We start from the raw sequence: 18,762 nt of genomic DNA, 5'->3' as shown, positions 1-18,762 counted from the left end.
ATTGTTGCATTCCATCATCAATTTTTGAGTAATTTTGACAGTTGAAAAATTTTTTTTCAACAATCAGCCAGCAAAGAATAGCTGAAAACCAAACAAAAGCAGCTTGAACGGTCAATTCCTCTGAAAGAATTTAGAAGGATGGCCGAATATCTGATTTTGGAAGTTTCAGACAAGCTTCTTCAGCACTTGGACAATGTCCAGGAGGGAAAGTCAGGCGAGGAGCTGATGAACGAGTTGAACGCGATTCCAGAGGACAGAGAGCGCGTCGAATCCGTCAAAGCCATCCTCAGGAATTTCCAACTTCCTGAGCTGAAGGTGCAGAATAAGAAGATTCCGGAATGCGTCGAGACCGAGTACTTGGAAAGTGCAAGGTTTGTTGAAACCGTTCAACAAAATAAATTATTTGATATCTAAATTTTTACAGAATTTCCATGCTCACTCACGACTTGGAATTCGCTTTGGCGAAAGTGAACAAAGGTCTGGCCCACATCCCAAGCGACCAGGAAGGCCTCAGGGCCAAGGCCCTGACCGTCAGGTCGGAAATCCTGTTGCGAATGCGTCAGTTCAACGCCTGTGCCAGCGACGTGCATGCTGCTTTGGCCTGCACATTGGACCCTGAGTCACAAATCAAGCTGAAGAACAAGCTCGATCTGTGCCTCAAATACATGGCCAAAGCGGCGCAGCCAACCAAGCAGGAGGCTGACTCTGGAGACACTGAGCGCGAAATTTGCGAACTGGCGGCCAGAATGACGGTCACTGACTGCGGCAAACTGGCCGTAAGCACCGCTAATCCGCTCGTTCCGTGCGTCAGCGATGCTCTGAAGCTGGAGGTCGACTCGGAGAACAAGATCCACCGCTTCGTGGCCACCAGAGAGATCAAGGCAGGCGAAATTCTCATATCTGAGGAGCCACTGGTCTCGTTCCTCAACCCTGATCAGCTGGACAGATGCTGCTCCTGCATGCATCACGCCTTAAACCTCATTCCGTGCGACACGTGCCAATGGGTAAGATTTGTTTCAAAAAATTAATCAGATCCAAATTATGTAACAAAACTCTAAGGAGGTGTACTGCAGCGAAAAGTGCAAGGCTGAAGCCAAGGATTTGCACTCCAAAGAGTGCGCCCTGATGCCAGCTCTGCAATCGGCCGGCGTCCAGTTCAACATGCTCAACTTGATGAAACTAAAGCTGGCTCACGACATCACCAAGTGCCAGAGGGACGACCAACTCGGCTACACGAAGCCGCTGCTCTCGAGCGACCCAAATTCGCTTTTCCTGCAACGTCCTATCCTGTCTGAAAACAAGGCCATGCTGACAATGTTCTTCACTCTGTGGGCCAGGATACTCGGCTACGAGGAGCAGTCACCAGATTTCGACCAGCTGGTGCTTTCCCTGGGTGAACTCGTGACGAGGTTGTCTGCTGCGACGTTCAGCATCGACCAAGTGGTTCCCTTTGGCGGCTACCTGGGCGAAGACTCAAACAGTGCAGTCGGACTTGGGGTCTACCCTGTCACGGCTCTGGTGAGCCACGCCTGCTCGCCAAACACCACCACCTTCAGCCTTGGTCGACGCTTGATCATGCAGGCAATTTATTTATTAATTTATAACAAACCTGATATTAATACCCACTCAAATCCAGGCGACTCGTCTGATCACTGCTGGCAGTCTGGTAACCCAGTGCCTCTACCCTGAAGTTGACTTCCTGAAAATAGGTCGGGCCCTGCGCCAGAGCCTCCTCCAGGATGCCTGTTTCCAGTCTGGAGGGCTCGAGTGCAAGTGCGAGGCTTGCGAACAGAACTGGGACACGCTGGACAAGCTGGACAGCTGCGACCCCCAAGACCAGGAGGTGGCCATGCTCGTCGAGGCGCCCCTGACCACCGACCTGCTGCCTTACGCCTTCCTCAAGGCCGAGGAGATGGAAATGCGCAAGGAGACGCACACCAAAGAATTCCACATGCTGCAGGAACGCATCAGAATGGCCGTCGCCAAACAGGGCAACGTGAGCAATATCAAGCCTAAACACGCCCTGGTCGCTCTTGATGAGATCTTCGTGGAGTAGGCCCTGGTTCATTGCATTAATAAAAAGTTGTTCGTGTTAAAGCTGAAATGACTGCGGCAGGTGTAAAAGTTATTGCATGATAATTGCGGCTGGCCAGACCACATTTTTAAAATCGAGTTGATATGCCACCGCATGGACTACTTTCCATGTTTAATTTGACAGATTACATCTCATAAGGAAAATGATCCTCTTGTGAAATCTTTTGCACTCTGTGGAGCAAATTGACTGTGTTATTATTATTACTGTAATTTAAGTTCTTGCTTTCACGCCTGACGAATCCATTAAAATTTTCTGCTCTGAAATTTTAAATCTTCTCCTGGAATGCTTTATTAAAAATAAATTGAAGAAGCAAGCGGTGATTTATTTCACGATCAAAAAATGCGTTGATGGAAAATTTCTCCAGCAATTATGCAATGTTTCCCTATGCTGTCGCTGTTGCTGTCGATGCCTCACAAAGGGAAACACAAACAACGCGTGATTGATCCTCCTTCACTTTTCTCTTCTGTCGCGTGTCACGTTAAGCGAGGAAAAATAATGCTGGGATCCAGGATGAGGTGCACCAACACCGACACACGTCGCTGTCGCGGATCGGAGAGAGCTGCCCAGCCGTCTAGCTCTCTCACAATCATCCACGCACTCAATTTGTTGCGCTGCACTTGTCCAGACGGTCGCTCGCTCTGATTTAGTGATGTTCGCGTTCGCTAGAGCACATTAAAAGCTCTCCGAAAGCCATTAGGCACTGAGATACTTTAACGCGCACATCGTGTCAAAGGCTGCAGTGAAAGGACTCGTTTAATAATCCCTTTGTAGCTTGTGTCAAATAAAATTTAATCCCATCATCGTGGAAAAGATTCAAAATTATCTTGTCGTTCACGTCTCTTGCTATTACGATATGTGCCTGGTCACTCGCTCTCTATTATAATAAATATCAAAAGCAAAAGTGTCTTACTTAAAACTTCGTGGAAAGTCGCAGTAGGGGGACCCTATTTCAGCGTGTCAGATCCATTTTTCATATCTCCCCCTTGTGGAGCGAAAAGTCACTTCGCAACTTGAAATAAAAGTGCGTATTTTTTCCCATCATTCATCTAACCAGTTTTTGAGAGCCCGATTTCGTGAAATGGCTTTTATGCAACTTCCAGGTCGCAATAAACCTGCACCAATTCTTATAAAAACAGGGAAAAGATTCAAAAATTGCAGCTAAAGATGTTAATGTTCACCTTCTGCGAAACAGAAAGGTGCCATAAAATGTGGTTTGATTTCACCACTTCCTTTTGTCTCGCGTGCCTGAATCAAAAGCGAAATGTGAAAGATCGAGAGAGTTATAGCGGACGAATAGTAGTTCTATTTATGTATATCGATCGCCACATCTGCTGCATGCCCGCTTTTTTGCAGCTGCGGATGCCGTCACAATGAGATCAGTCGCAGGTTGATCGCCGCGGGCGGAGATTGTGTGGCTGTGTGTGCAATTAAAAGGGATGTCTCGCTCCATGCGGCGAATTTACGTTCCAACGGGAAACGACTGTAATGGATATATCGAGCGCTATTATTGCAGGCAAGCAATTTCCCTGGCTGGCGATCTCGTTATGCAAGTCAAAATGTTGTTGGCGAAAAACTGGATTGTTTCCGCAATCAATCCAGTGCGCAGTGATCTTGTTGACGTGCGATGAATTGAAAGGCATGCCATGCACACTCGATTATTTTGCATGACGGGCTGAAAGTAAAAAATAAATAGCACTCCTTTTTAATTAATGAATACGTTAGTGTTGCATTATCAACATAAGGCAAAGAAATTTCCAAGTGAAAAAATTGGCAGGCTGTTAATCAGTTTGAAAACTCTTTACAATTTTTAAAAACAGTATTTAATTCGACTCGTTCTTATTTCTCTATGGTTTGAAGGAGAATACTTTCCAATTGCCACTATCTCCAAGCTGAAATTTCTCTTAGTTATTCATTACACTTTGATATTTTGAAACAAATATGAAATATAAAAACTTGTTATTGAGAATGTTATGTCGTTGGATAACATGACATGCATAAATCAAGTTTATTCACTATTTTATGGTAATTTTGGCACTGAACAAACGCGCCAATATGATGAAATGATTAAAAGTAAATATTTTGATCGCTGTCGAACTTCCAAGAATATAAAACCAGCTACCTTGAGAAAAATTAAGTGAAAAGGAAATTTATAAAATACTGTTTTAAATTATTTTTTGCAATTAATAGCCTAGTGAGCACTAGCCGATAGTTAAATTTGTCCGAGTTAGCTGGGCTTCTAATGATAAAAAAATCGTTTTAAAAATAACTTTATATATTTGTAAGTCGATTTTGAACTTCAAGTAATGCATATTAACAATTCTGTGGCTTGCTTCAATTTTGAAAGGATTACAATTTCACGTTTTAATCAAACGAAACCACTATCTAAATGGTGAAAGGAAGCAGTCTAAATATTTTGATGGATTGTTGTTGGATAGGTCAGCTACTACTATACAGCCGGAGGCAACATATCCTATAAGTTATATAATTGAGTGATAACGTGCGCACTGGCCTAGCGGAAGACTGACCTAGGGCAAGGAACCGCCGCCAATTAATACGGATGCGTGATCATTCATTGATACAATACCAATCTGTCGAAATTGTTGATCCCCTTTCAAGGCGCGCGACTAGTTTTCACTTATGATGGATGATCTCGCAGCTCAGGTGCAACCTCTCGCAGGTTGTTAACCCACATCCACGCCGAAGAAAGGGTATATGCTTTTTGGCAAGACGCCACACCCGGTCTACCGCGAGGCGAACAATTACACACGTCAAATTGCTCGCTTTTCGGTGCAGATTTACATTTAATTACATCGCTCCGTTCGCGCAACATACTTTCTCGCAGAATTGAACAAACTGGATCATAATCTGCGCTGAGCTGCTGGCCGGTCGTTTACTGGATGGCTTGTTCCAGATTTTTAGAGAAAAAGGCCTAGGCTGAAAAGCTTTTAAGCTAATTGGGTCCAAGCTGCGATTGTTGCTCGCGATAGTGGGTAAAATTATTAAGCAAATCTAAGAAGCGTGCATGCTTTTATTTCGTCTGACACGTAAATTACATACACATCTCGGTGCAATTTCCACGAGTAAGATCTAATTTTCAGTCTTTCCTCAATTCACATCACGTAGAGCGTGAAGGGGCCAACCTTTTCCTGACCAACAGGTTTTTCGGTGCAAAAAGGGAGAACAAAAGAAAGCTGAAGTGGATATTGCATTTCGTTATTGCGAAACAGAGGGGCACTGGCCAGCTTGGTCCACGCCAAATCGAACAAAATCATTAAATAATTAGATTGTGAAACTGCGGAAAACAATGGACCGGTTTACTAATCACAAGGGGACATTTAATGACCCTTTTAAATATAATGCGTGCGCTAGATAAATTGGAATATAAATTAAATCACAGAGAGAGTTCATTTATTTCGCTTTTTTTCAATTATTATGAAGCGAAGAGTGCGATTGTATTCTTCGCTCAAAATAAATTTAACATGACGTGATAAGAATTATGTTTGAAACACATTTCTGTTTCGAGTATAATTCAAATTCGACGTTTAAATTATTTTCAAGATTATACTCTAAATTATAACATTAAATTTAAAGTATTTCCAATATTTTTTCTCATTGATATATTGTCAATCGCTACCTTTGTCCCGTACAATCTGTTAAAATTGTTAAAAATAACTGTTATTTTCAGAAAATTATGAAATTGCATGAGCGACAATGAATTAAATAAAAGTGTTAAACCGTTCCTTGAAAACAACTTTTGATATCTAACTAAGACATCTAGTCTGCATTGAGAGGAGTTCCAACAAAACCAGATAATTCTCAGTAAAAAAACTTGCGTCATTGAGTAGCGGCAAAGAGTTTTTTGATGTCACTTTCTCGAGTAAAATTATGTGTATGAATTTGAGGGCTCGGAGCCGTGTCTCGCACGCAAAGGGGCTTTGGCTGCATCGCGGAATGCGATCTGCCGGCGAACTCTCGGCCTGCTAGAATGAAAGCAAGGCACCTATAAGTGTAGCACACGCGAGCGCGTGTGTGCAGCGTCTGCGCTAAAAGTGAGCAGATAAATTTATTATGCGATCTTCCTCTCGAGACCGGTTCACGTTCACTTGAACGTACGTACACCCGGCGTGTGTGGAAGGGAAGGGCGTGGAGGAAGACCCGCCTGGGAGTGGACCATCAGCGAAAGTTCCCCTTTGCACCCGCCGCGAGTTAACCTTCTCTGGTCAGGGTCTAGGGGCGCATATATAAAGGGGGGTCGCACTGTTGTGGCATCATCAGTCGCACTCCACCAGCCATGAAGACCACGGTGAGTTGGGTTCCGCTCAATTTGCTATTATAGCGTTCGTGTTCGCTCAGTTATCCGGAAAGCTGACGCGAATTTAGCGTTTGAACAACTAAATCCATTATCGATTCGTTGATTCAATACAAACGACAGGCATCATTGATTTTTTATTCATTGTCAGCTCTTGTTTTTTGTGTCTCTATACAAAGTTGACATTTTAAAAAAAGAAATAATCTAGTCCAGATTTTCCTTAAATTACTGGTTCAAATTTTTGCTATTCAAAATTTGTATTTTGTAAAAATTTAAAATGAGGAAAATATTAGAAAATCAAAGTTAAATACTTGATTCATTTCCTCTAATGCAAAGAATTGAACTTTCAAAAAGCATTTAAATATAATTCTCATCTCGCGGCGTTGAGTGAAACAGAAAGTAAAGAGAATTTAAGCGCGCGCCCCGGATTCAATCGTACACCTACGTGCAGAGCGCAATTTCACTTGGGCGGTCACTTTCAGAAATGCGATCTCCCTTTGTATTCTTTGCTTACGATGTGTCCGCGTGCAAAATGTAAAAGTACCCGTTTCTCGCATAAACAATGACTAGCAGATTTTTACAATTCAGCTTTCGAGATTATTTTCCGCTTTAAGTGTTCCACTCTCGGCAATTGGAGTACAATTAATAATTTTCATCTTTCTGCAGAGGACCACAGTTTTGCTTATTGCACTGTGCGCGGTTGCCGCCGCCGTCGAAGAGCCCAAAAAGGACAAACGAGGAATCGTGGCAAACAACTACGGTTCCAGCGCCTCGATTTCCTCTGGACTTTCCTCCGGGCTCTCCGGCGCCAGTCATGGTTCTTCTGGGCTTACGTCTGCCACTGTTGGAGGCCACTCGTCCAGCCTGGGATCCAGCTACGGACTCGGCTCTAGCTACGGACTTGGATCAAATTATGGACTTGGATCAAGCTTCGGGCTTGGATCAAGCCACGGACTTGGATCGGGCTACGGACTCGGCTCTAGCTATGGACTTGGATCGGGCTACGGACTTGGCTCGTCTTATGGACTTGGATATGGCTATGGAGGCAACGGACTTGGCGGTCTTTCGGGACTCGGTGGATTCTCTGGACTTTCTGGTCTCTCCTATGGCGGACTTGGTCTTGGAAACGGATTGGGAGGTATGTGAAATTTGATTTAATTTTTAAGAGATATCTTCTAATGCTTGGATGTTTTACAGGATTTTCTGGTAATGGCCTTGGCTCCGGTATTGGCGTTGGTCGCGTTACTGTCAACACTGTGACCGTCCCTCGCGCCTACCCCGTGCCCCAGCCCTTCCCCGTGCAGGTCAACCAGCCCGTGCCCGTCTCCGTTCCTCAGCCGTACCCCGTCAACGTTCCTCGTCCCTACCCCGTCCACGTTCCTCAGGCTGTTCCCGTCACCGTCCCTAGGCCCTACCCCGTCGCCGTGCCCCGCCCTTACCCCGTCAAGGTGAGCTTACAACTTGATTATTAATTGGCCAAGTCTAAACATCAAATTGCATCCGCAGGTTCCCGTTCCCCAGGCCGTGCATGTGCCCAAGCCAGTGCCCGTCTCCGTGCCCCACCCCGTCCCCGTCGCCGTCCCCAGGCCCGTGCCCGTTCCCGTGCCTCAGCCCGTGGCCGTCCCCCAGCCCATCGCCGTCTCCGTCGGTAGCGGATCTTCCCTCGGCTCGTCCTTCGGTGGTTCCTCCCTGGGCGGTGGCTCCTACGGTGGATCTTCCCTGAGCGGTGGCTCCTACGGTGGATCTTCCCTGGGCGGTGGCTCCTACGGTGGATCTTCCTTCGGCGGTTCCTCCCTGAGCGGTGGCTCCTACGGAGGTCTGTCCAGCAGCAATGGCCTGGCCACCTCCTCCGGCATCCCCACCACCGGCCTCCTGACCACTGACGGCTCTGGCTCGTACGGTTCGTCCTTCGGCTCATCCTACGGCTCATCCTTTGGATCATCCCTTGGATCGTCCCTTGGCCACGGATCTGGTCTGTCAACCTCCTACGGCACCCCTGCCCTGTCCTCCTCGTACGGAAGTCCATCTTACTCCTCTTACGGAGGCTCGTCGCTCTCCTCCTCTTATGGATCTCCATCCCTCTCCTCCTCCTACGGATCCCCGTCCTACTCGTCCTACGGATCATCCCTGTCCAACTCGTACGGCTCTCCATCTTTGACCACGTCCTACGGCACCCCTGCCCTCAGCGGACACGGCGGTTCCTCCCTGTCATCGGGCAGCTACAGCTCATCTGGATCGTTGTCCAGCAGCTACGGCGCCCCCTCCAAATACTAAGTCAGTTCGGCGCACAATTTGCCGGCGTCAAAATTTTTGTACCTAGGTGTAAATTCTGCTGAGTGCAGTGAATAAAATAATTTTTTATATTTATAAAATACACATGCTGAAGTTTACTTTGCTTGCTAAAAATAAACCCGATTCATGCAATTGATTCAATAGTCATCGCGAGTTTTACACAAAAGAAGGCCACTTGTTGGTTTAAATTACACACTTTTCACTTTGTCTTGGTGTTCATTGCACTTTCTATTATCATTTACTTACTTTCAGTTGCAGGTGCGTATTAAATGACAAATGCACTGTCCAACCTCAGAAAGCAAGTTGTGATACTACGACTTATTTCGCTGAAATCATTATGAGCTAGTAAGATGTGCATCTCTTTCATACTTTAATGAACACAGTAGAAAATAACTGTTTTTATTTAATCTTGCTGCTCTCAAAGTTTAAGTCGTGAAATTTTGAATGGTATTGTAAACAGTACAAATTTCAATCTTCTTTTAGTTCTGGTTAATTCAAAAGAGATAACTGACAACCGTGACAGGCAAATTGAGTAAAAATACATATGCACAATACATTATTGTCAGAATAAGAATCAAGCGGTACTCGTCAAATGAAATTCAGCACATAAAGAACACTTCTTATATCTTAAACTATTTAATATGTAAACACACGTTACTAATCTAAAAAAAACTGCGGCTGTATAGCTTTTAGAACTGAATTGAGAAGAAATTAATAATTTCCAAGAGTTATTTAACCAGTTTTATGCTATATGTTTTTAGAACATATCGATTTTTAAAATTCCTTTGATGGAAATTAAGTGCAGCCATTAATAAATATTCATTTAAACAACAAACCCGTTTGGATAAATTAGCAAGTAATGTTCAATGTTTATTCCGCTATCAGGTGCCAAGCGATGGATCACGCTTTGGAGAAATGGCCCTGCCACATCACTCACATCGGGCTTTATAATGAAGCTTTGATTGTTGCAGTGGCAATGCTTCTGGAAGGGCTGTTCGCACCAGCGAGCACTCTTTGTATAATGGCTAGCTTCCTCATAATTTGCGCCTTTGGTCGCTTCTTAAAGCGTTCAGCCGCGAAGTATTAATGTTTGAATCTAAAGAGCAACGTGAACGTGACGGATTAAATGTGTTTTTTCCAAGAAAAAATGAAAAGAAAGCTCACTGGTCGCAACTGGTGTAGAAAATGAGCAAAATAACAATAGCTCTGCTCTAACCCATGATTGGCGCTGCAGAGAATCCAGAACAAATGATGTCCATATTTGTATTATTAAACATTTCAATTTCTTATGGTCATATATTGTGATTTTTTTACTTTGAGTTTAGCAATCAAGAACAAAAATTAATAGCGCCATTGTTCGTCAACGGCAGTTTCGAAATCTATTTTCCTCGCCAAGAGTGATTGTATAATTACAACAAATTTCTCTTACTGTGTAACTAATTTAATTAAAAATTTTTCCTTGCACCGCGACAAGTTGTCCTGCTGTGCGAGAAGTAGATGCAGAAACGCGCCTGTCACGTATGCAACGCGAGTTGATTTTCACACTGGCTCGATGCATACCTCCCAGTGAGTATAATTATTCTCAAGCCTGTAATTTCTCAGCAGAAATGTACAATTAGCAGTAATTACTAGTACGAACGACAGAAAAGAGCGAAATACACTTGAAGGCAATTAAACTTGTAGATTAATTTTAACGCAACTTGCACATCTCGCGCTTGTTGAGCATTTTCGGATTGATGATCTCTAATTTTTTTTGCGCTGCAGAAGGAATTTCTCTCCATATGACTGAGCGAAATCTGCGCAAAAGTGCTTCGCCTGAACACATCCTTCCGGCAGGAACACCATCTGCTTGGACAATGGCGGCCAGATGCGCTTGGATGATAGTGAAGGGTCCGCAACACTATAAAAGAGCTTGGACCCACAGAAGAGCATCACAGTACAGCTGCAGCTCACAAGATGAGGTTCCTGGTGAGCTAAGCGCAGCATTCAAAAAAATCCAAAAATTTATTTGCCAACTATTTTAGGTATGCGCAGTCCTCTTGGTTGCTCTGGCCACCGCAGAGGAGGCGGCCAAAGCCAAAGAGACCAAGGTCACCGTTGAAGTCCAGGCGGCCGCGTCGGACAAAAAGGAGAAGAGGGGTCTGGCCGGCGGATTCGGCGGAGGCAGCGACCACGGAGGAATCGGTAACATATTTTTTGCTCTTTTAATTCCAAAATTTATTTTTCTAAATTTTGTAGGTGGTGGCGGCGGCGATGCCGGTGGATACTCTGGAGGCAGCATCTCCCTAGGAGGCGGCGGCGGACACGGCGGATTCGGGGGCGGTGACGGCGGCTATGGTGCTAGCGCCGGAGGCAGCTACGGAGGAAGCTCCGGAGGCGGCTACGGCGGCAGCGCTGGAGGAGGCTACGGAGGCAGCTCTGGAGGCGGTTACGGAGGCGGTGCTGGAGGCGGCTACGGAGGCGGCTCTGGAGGCGGATTCGGAGGCAGCGGAGCTGGCGGCTTTGGCGGAAGCGGCGCCGGTGGTTTTGGAGGTGGAGATGACGCTGGTATCTTTATTTTTGCACTTTTCCCATCTTTAATATAGTGGCTAAAGTAAATTCCACCATCAAGGAATTTTGAAACATTATTTTTTTATCAAATACGCGATTAGAACTACAATTTTGTTTGAATTTCACAAAGGTGGAATTTTCACAGGTGGAGCCGGAGGTGCCGGTGGAGCCGGTGGTGCTGGAGGCAACGGTCAGGCGCCCGTCCGCGTGATCACGACCACCCAGCACGTGAACGTTCCCCAGCCCATTGCCATCACCATCAACAGGCCGGTGCCCATCGCTGTGCCCCAGCCCTTCCCCGTGGCCGTGCCAAGACCCGTCCCCATTGAGGTTCCCCAAGCTGTCCAGGCAAGTTGCACAATTTTTATTCAAAAGGAAAATATTTAACGAATTAACCTTTCAGGTGACGATCCCTCGTCCTTACGCCGTGCCGGTCGACAGGCCCTACCCCGTGTCCATCCCCAGGCCCGTCCCTGTCGCCGTTTCCAGGCCCGTGCCCATCGCCGTTCCTTATTCCGTCCCCGTGAGCGTGCCTAAGGCCGTTCCCGTCAACGTTCCTCAGCCCTACGTCATCGCCTCTCCTGTCGTCGTCGGTACCAACAACAACGTCGGACAGCTCGGAGGTTCCCTTGGAGGTGGTGCCGGAGGTGCTGGCGGTTTCGGAGGTGCTGGTGGATTCGGAGGAGGCGCTGGAGGTTTCGGTAAAATATATACATCATAAAAAATAATTCAACATGAAATTTATTTCGTTAGGAGGAGGCGGATTCGGAGGTCATGGCGCTGGCGCCGGCTTCGGAGGTGGCTCTGGATTTGGAGGCGGCCACGGAGGTGGCTCTGGATTCGGAGGCGGCTCTGGCTTTGGAGGTGGCCACGGAGGCAGCTCTGGCTTGGGAGGCGGACACTCTATTAGCCTGGGAGGTGGCAGCGGCGGCAGCGGCGGCAGCAGCCACGCTAGCATCAGCTACGGCAAGCACTAATCAAGATCCCGGAAGCTTCTCACGAGGCGGCTGGGTGCGTGGTTCCTATTTTCAAACTAAATTGTATATAACCAACATCCGATAATTGTTGAAATGTGATAAAACTAGAGAAAAAATTCCTGCACTCCATACAGGTTAAAAAGTGAAAGCTACACCAACATTTTATAAAGCCAAATAATGTACTGTGGTCCATATCACCATATGAAAAACGATGTATTAACGTTTAATAAAGCAAATATTGCTTTTGGATTTTACCAAACGAAACAAGTTTTCCTTTATACTAGACCCCTGCAAGTAGAAAACTAGAAATTAAACCATTCATTTCTTCATGGATGGATGGTCAATTGGTTGAATGATAACTCAAGAAACAATTCATATTGTTTAGTCTGTTTGCGTTAAAGTAATTGCAATTAATAACAATAGAAATTCAAAGTTAATATATTTAATTAAATTAGAAACAGAAAAATCTTGATCAAAGTAATTTCAATCTAAATAATTGAAAGTAATCACAACTTGCACGTAACATTAAACATGTCGAGCATTTTCAGGTCATTGGACTAGTATTTGTAATAAGGCAAATTTCTCAAAATGTGAATGCAAAATCAAAGCAAAATATACATTGCTGAACACATCCCTCCGGTATGAGAAATGCTTTGACAATAACATGCATACAGAAACACTTGAATGATATTAAGGGCTCAAAATAGCCAAAGCCCTATTAATATGAGACTAAGCCCACTGTAGGGCATCACATTACGTCTGCAATTGAGAAGATGAGGTTGCTGGTGAGTCCATCAAATCTTCGTAGAACATTTAAAAAATAGATAAAAATATTGGACATGTAATTTAAATCAAATTCATAGGTAGTCGTCCTGTTCATTGCTCTGGCCACCGGAGAGGAGAAGGCAAAAGCAAATGGACCAAGATCATCTCTGAAGTGCAGGTGGTGTCGCTTTGGAAAAGAAGGAGAGATGTCTGCAGTCTGCAGGCTGCCGCATACAGCAGAGGCAACCACCACGAAGAAATTAATTGGTAAATTATATTGCCCATAACCATCCCAGTCCCCGTGAGTGTGCCTTAAAGGTGATCTATACAGGGCGACAATTGAAAATTATTTGAATTATTGGATGCAATGAGCAGTTGATCGATAAACAATTTGTTCCACAATTTGCGATAATTAAAAAAGGACAGAAAAATTAAAAAATTTTCTCGCTTAATCATTTTTTCTTGGCAGATTTCGATTCCTCTCGTTGAGATCTGTCCGACAGCGTATGAAACCTTTAAGGGAAACTCTTTGTTGTGAAATATAATCAGATTTCAAGTAGGAAGACAGTCCTCGCCGTTTGAAAAGCATTCTAACTTTGCAGCCACTTTTCTCAAAAATTTACAGTCAATTTTGGCTTGAACTGAATCCTAAAAGGGAAGAGTTCATGCACTGGCAGTAGTTACTTCTGCCTATATTATATAACATATTGAGCACTGTGACTATCTCAGTAAAACATATGTATACAACAGCTAGAGGGCACTGATATGGAAAATTGCTAATTAGCATGCATAGCTTAAAAGCAGTGCAGGATGGAAATCAGAAATTCATAACTTTCCTCCAGTCGCCAAATGCAAAAACCAGTCTGCGCGGATAGATGTGAAAAGTAAAAGTGCATAGCACTGACAAGTTGAATCGCGAGATAGGTGTGCGACCTTGTTTTTGAACTTGCATGCATGTTGATCGTTCAGCATCATTTAGTAAGTGCATACAGCTGCAATAATTATTATGCACTTTCTCGGGCGAACATTGCGCAATACGGAGAGGCAATACACATATATCTTAAATCGCACACGTGAGAAGAATATACTGCGTAATTACGAATTACAAAATACAAGTCGTGATGAGACATTCGTAATTTGTATTGTATGTCCTCGGTAATTGCATTTGCATATTTAAACTGGGTTTATGGACGTCTCACAGCAATGAAAGTGATTTTTCAATTACAATGTACAGGTGGCAAAACAAGATTCAGCTCTGTAAATCAATTCAAAACTGAATGAATGACTGATTGTGAGAATGCAAACAAACATTATTTGTCACTTTCAAATTTGACTTAAGGATTAAATTAAGTTGAATCTATTGAAAACAATATAAAAATTCATTTATTTCAAGGTTTTTCCCTACATTTTTATTTTTTAATGGAGAGTAAATAAATATCAAACCTCAAAATTATTTTTCCATATATTTATACTTATAAAATAATAAAGTAAAATTATCAATGGGCTCTCTTCGGCTTTTTTGTCTAGGACATCAGGGTCTTAGCTAACTTGGTTGCCGGAAAAGTCGCACTTTTGAGAATGAACAAAAAAATGAACTTTTGAGAATGAACAAGACATTCTTTTAAACCATTTATTTTTATCCTAGAATGATTTTTAGATTTTTAATTTTGCAGCGTTCTGAACTTGGACAGCAGCTTAATGCAAAGGAATCTGTGATCGCATCAATGATTATCGAAAACGGATATGACTGCATTGCGCGCGCGACTCACAACAGGAAAGCAAGATTGAGCGTCTGGAAAAGGGCAGAGAGACTTAATACAGCGTTCAAAGGTGGTGGGGAAAGTGTCGGACAGGGACGAAAAGAGCCGCCGCGCACCTTTATATAAATATTAGTCCCCTCGGTAGGTGCAAGTGCGTGCACAACCTCCGTCCCTCACACAACACACACTCCAGTCATGAAGTCCCAGGTAAACTCAAGCTCCGCTTTTTGCAACTTTCACATATTTCAAATCGTAAATAAAGCTTTTTTAAATTGATTAAATTCTTCTGAGAATCATAAATATTTTTTGTAATCACTCCGCTCTTTCCTATTACATAATTAAAATTCAAAATTAGTTTTTAAAATTTCAGAAAATTGTTTTCATGAGTTCAAAATCGCTAATTGTGTTGAATTACATAATCAACAATCTTATTGATAAATTCCATTCAATTTTTTCTTGCAGGTTCTCGTCGCCCTCGTGGCTCTGGTGGCCGTCGCCGCTGGTGGAAGGATCCGTCGCGGATTCCACCCTTACAGCGTGCGCACCATCCACTCGGCGTACCCGGTGAAGGTGCCGCACCCCGTGTTTGTGCCCATCCCCCGTGCTGTGCCCGTCAAGGTGATCGAGCACGTGCGCATCCCGGTGCCGCGTCCCGTGTACGTCAAGGTGCACAAGCCGGTGGCCGTCGAGGTGCCCAGGGCTGTCCCCTACCCCGTGCCCAGGCCGGTGGCCCTCGAGGTGCCCAACCACGTGCCCGTCGAGGTGCCCCGCGCCGTGCCCGTCCACACGGAGGCCGTGTCCATCAGCACGCACACCGACGTCACCGCCGCCTTCGTGCCCACCGCCCATGGACTCAAGGCCCTTTGAGCAGTTTCCAGATTTTCTTCTAATTCTTCATCTTTTTTCGAACAAGACTGTCTGATAGGCCCAAAGAGATACATTTTTCCGCAGTACTTGCGCTGCTCTTTTGTAAATATCTACTATGTAACTGCAGCCATGTAGGCAAAATTTTTGCACAAACCGCCCGACTGGAGTTGTGAGAGTTGTTGCGAGTCTCCACGCATCTGTAATTTTTTTGGATCCGCAATTAATTAATTATTGCAATCCATGACCTGTTCACCAACTGTATAAAATGACCACCTGCCATACCATGTACTTGATACAGATGATAGGAATAAAATATTTTTATATAAAAAAACATTCCGTCCCTCAATTGAAAACAAACCAACCGTGATGCAAGCGAGCAACTATCTGCCATTAAAGAAAAGTGAAATATATTTACTCTAGTTGCGCGTGATTTCCCTTTGCACGAAGCAAAAATTTCACTGCACGCATTTTTCAGAGCCAGTTCCACAACAAATTAAATCGAAATCTATCAGCTGCGTGTATTTACGCACGGACGCGATGCATTTCTTGTTGTCGCGACTAGTTTTTCACTTTCTTTGTAGAGCTAGGCGCGCGATTGCCTTTCCGTTAAGCCGGCGTTATAGCTCAAATAAGGTTCTTTTGGTTCCGACGCGCAGCAGCGGAGAAAGTGTACTCACCGGCGACAGACAAAAATCAACAAAACATCTGCGTGGAGAGAGAGGATGCACCGATTCGGCGCGAATGTCAAGAGCAAGGCCACGGTATAAAAGACAGGGTCAGTAGCATCTTCGGACTCATCTCAGCTCCGACATTGATCAAGAGAGGATAGCTGGCCCAGTGTGATTTTGTGCTCCTGAATTAATCTTTGAGGATCTGACAAAATGGTAAGGAGGAAAAATTTGTTAAACAATTTAAAATAATTTCATTCATATTTCTTAAAATTACCTTAATACCTGAAAGATTAAATTTTAGCTTGATTAATTTGATTTAAAAAAGCTCTGCACCTAACGTTGAGATATTTTTGTAAAAAAAAGTTAAAATTATAGCCATCAAAGAAACATTTCGTGTTAAATTTAAATTATTTTGATGCAATTTTGATTTCCCTCGCTACTCCCCTAATTTAAAATTTCGTTTCGTGACCGAGCAGCAGGCGTTTCTGCAACCCACCCTGTTGTTTCTGACTTCGCTGGCGCACCAGTCGATGTCAGGCGGGGCGCAGGCACTCCTCTCACCTGCAGCGGGAGCTTTCCAAAACTACCCCTACGCCACCGCAGGTTACGCTGGCGCAGGCTACGCTCCCTTTTACCAACCCCAGCGTGCGTACGCCCCCGCCTTTCCGTCTCGGTTGCCCTTCAGGAGACTGCCGGCCTTCAGGAGGCAACCGGCTGTGCAGCCTGCCTACTTCGACTACAGCAGGGCCGCCAGACAGTTCTACGGACAGGGTGCTTCTTCGTACGCCCCCTTCTTCCAGGGAGGACAGCAGCCGGTGGCCCAGCTGGTGCTGATCAACCCTGCCCTCATGCAGTCCCTGGCGCAGAATCCTCAACAGAGTCCCATGTTCTTGATGCTGCAGCCTCAGCAGGCATTTGCTCAGGTGCAACAGCCTCAGGTGCGTTTTCAGGGCTGATCAATATTCATTGGGAAATTTAAAGACCGTCTTTTATTAAGTTTCTGAGCACACTAATCGATTCTTGAGGGTCGATTTAAGTGAAGTGGATATTTTTTTCCGACCAAAAAGTCCAGCGCGACCTGCGAACTGTTTTTCCGCCAAAACAATATGAATGCGAGAAGCGCGCATGCGTCATAGCTGGCTGGATGTGACAAAGAAGTCATTCGTACAGGCGGCCTCTCTGCAAGTATGCTTAAAAATTCGCACATCGCGCTGGACGATTTGGTCGGAAAAAATATCCACTTTAGCTAATTCGACCCTCAAAAATCGATTGGTGAGCTCAGAAACTTCGTCAAAGAGTCTTTAAAAAATACAATATCCTAAAAATTTGTGGATTTGTTTTTAAATCAGCGTGCATATAAAAAGGCATAATTTTTAATTTTAATTGTTGCAGTCACAAGTTGTATCTAGAGCCGTGCCTCAGTCGCAAATGACCCAAATCCTGGCCGCTCATCATCACCCTCAGGCGCAGACGATAGTAAGCCACCCGCAGCACTCGGAGGCAAATGCATACTCCGTCAGTGGGTCGTACAGCTACCAAAACCAAGAATTAGGCAAGCCCGTCAACCACGGAAAGAAGTAACGAGTCGTGTGCCAGCATACTCAAGTCCCTAATTATTCTTCAATGAGAATTAAATCTAATTTTCAAACATTTCTATGATGTGTATGATAAGAATATTTAATGCTGTGATTGTTTACAATAAAACGAGTTATGAGTTCTAGCTGCGGAATGTTATTTTCTCCGAATCAAAAGTGAGATGCAGTTGCATAAAATTACCGTGCAGGTGTCCATCTTTCGTAATAAAAGACGCGCATTTGCCGGCTTCCCACACGTGCGAGCCGATGGGATTCTCACTGCCAGTGAAAGCAGTGACGATTCTCGGAACGGTCAGCGAGCATCATTGTCTTTTCGGCTTCCTGCATGCGGCACTGACCTACGCTTCACGTACAAATGGACACAAGTCACGCTGAGAAAAGTTTGACGACGCAATTCCGGAAACAAGTGTAAGCTCTCTTTTTTCCGGACGAAATTTGCATTTTCTCTCACGTTCATCGCATGAAAGTGACGATCTAAACGAAACAGGATTTTATTTACAAATCTGCAAAGAGAAGAAAACGCCGCAGCGGCACACTCTCTACGTTTCTGCCTGTAATTCAAAAAAGGGTTTGTTCATGGAGTGGTCAGTTCGGTTTCACTGCGTAGCGATCTCAAGTTGCACCGCGTCTTAGGTGCAATGCGCCGACCTGCGGAGAAAGTGCGAGATTCGCGCGAAAAAAGCAGGGGAACTGCATGTGCGCCTATAAATTACCCTTGTATATCTAGAAAATGCATCAGTCTATCCGATAGAGCAGCATGAAACTATTGCTTGTAAGTGAAGTGCATTTTCCAATCTCTGAGATATAGATTTTAATTTAATTTATTTATTAAAAACATTTAAAACCAAGGACAAAAACGATTTAAATTATATTGAATGGCT

The 18,762-nt window shown here is 44.4% G+C and overlaps 5 protein-coding genes across 8 annotated transcripts; all 5 read left to right on the top strand.

The window, feature by feature from the left end:
• Positions 1-114: 114 nt before the first annotated feature.
• On the top strand, positions 115-2,104 carry LOC135944784 (SET and MYND domain-containing protein 4-like). The gene is made up of 4 exons (XM_065491982.1): positions 115-371; positions 425-1,004; positions 1,060-1,581; positions 1,637-2,104. Exons 1-4 carry the CDS (start codon positions 139-141, stop codon positions 2,054-2,056), a joined length of 1,755 nt encoding a protein of 584 aa, XP_065348054.1. The 5' UTR covers positions 115-138; the 3' UTR covers positions 2,057-2,104.
• A 4,168-nt stretch (positions 2,105-6,272) lies between these two features.
• On the top strand, positions 6,273-8,780 carry LOC135944785 (pupal cuticle protein 36-like). The gene is made up of 4 exons (XM_065491983.1): positions 6,273-6,398; positions 7,071-7,542; positions 7,602-7,852; positions 7,911-8,780. The coding sequence occupies exons 1-4, from the start codon at positions 6,387-6,389 to the stop codon at positions 8,676-8,678; spliced, it is 1,503 nt and encodes a 500-aa protein (XP_065348055.1). The 5' UTR covers positions 6,273-6,386; the 3' UTR covers positions 8,679-8,780.
• A 1,735-nt stretch (positions 8,781-10,515) lies between these two features.
• On the top strand, positions 10,516-12,490 carry LOC135944787 (uncharacterized). 4 transcript variants are annotated; one of them, XM_065491989.1, is made up of 6 exons: positions 10,516-10,664; positions 10,721-10,880; positions 10,935-11,228; positions 11,392-11,594; positions 11,650-11,947; positions 12,000-12,490. In XM_065491989.1, the coding sequence occupies exons 1-6, from the start codon at positions 10,653-10,655 to the stop codon at positions 12,221-12,223; spliced, it is 1,191 nt and encodes a 396-aa protein (XP_065348061.1). In that variant the 5' UTR covers positions 10,516-10,652; the 3' UTR covers positions 12,224-12,490. The 4 variants fall into 4 exon arrangements, with proteins under 4 accessions (XP_065348061.1, XP_065348060.1, XP_065348059.1 ...); XM_065491988.1 differs by having other exon boundaries at positions 11,377-11,594; XM_065491987.1 differs by having other exon boundaries at positions 10,935-11,243.
• A 2,384-nt stretch (positions 12,491-14,874) lies between these two features.
• Positions 14,875-15,890, top strand: LOC135944791 (cyclin-dependent kinase inhibitor 1C-like). The gene is made up of 2 exons (XM_065491993.1): positions 14,875-14,955; positions 15,211-15,890. Exons 1-2 carry the CDS (start codon positions 14,944-14,946, stop codon positions 15,613-15,615), a joined length of 417 nt encoding a protein of 138 aa, XP_065348065.1. The 5' UTR covers positions 14,875-14,943; the 3' UTR covers positions 15,616-15,890.
• A 538-nt stretch (positions 15,891-16,428) lies between these two features.
• LOC135944789 (uncharacterized) lies at positions 16,429-17,955 on the top strand. Its single transcript, XM_065491990.1, has 3 exons — positions 16,429-16,499; positions 16,763-17,224; positions 17,679-17,955. Exons 1-3 carry the CDS (start codon positions 16,497-16,499, stop codon positions 17,865-17,867), a joined length of 654 nt encoding a protein of 217 aa, XP_065348062.1. The 5' UTR covers positions 16,429-16,496; the 3' UTR covers positions 17,868-17,955.
• The last annotated feature ends 807 nt before the right edge of the window (positions 17,956-18,762 follow it).

The sequence above is a fragment of the Cloeon dipterum genome, chromosome 4 (assembly GCF_949628265.1).
Source record: "Cloeon dipterum chromosome 4, ieCloDipt1.1, whole genome shotgun sequence".
Lineage (NCBI taxonomy): Eukaryota > Metazoa > Arthropoda > Insecta > Ephemeroptera > Baetidae > Cloeon > Cloeon dipterum.
Note: the sequence above shows the minus strand (reverse complement) of the source record. Positions and strands in the feature narration are given on the sequence as shown.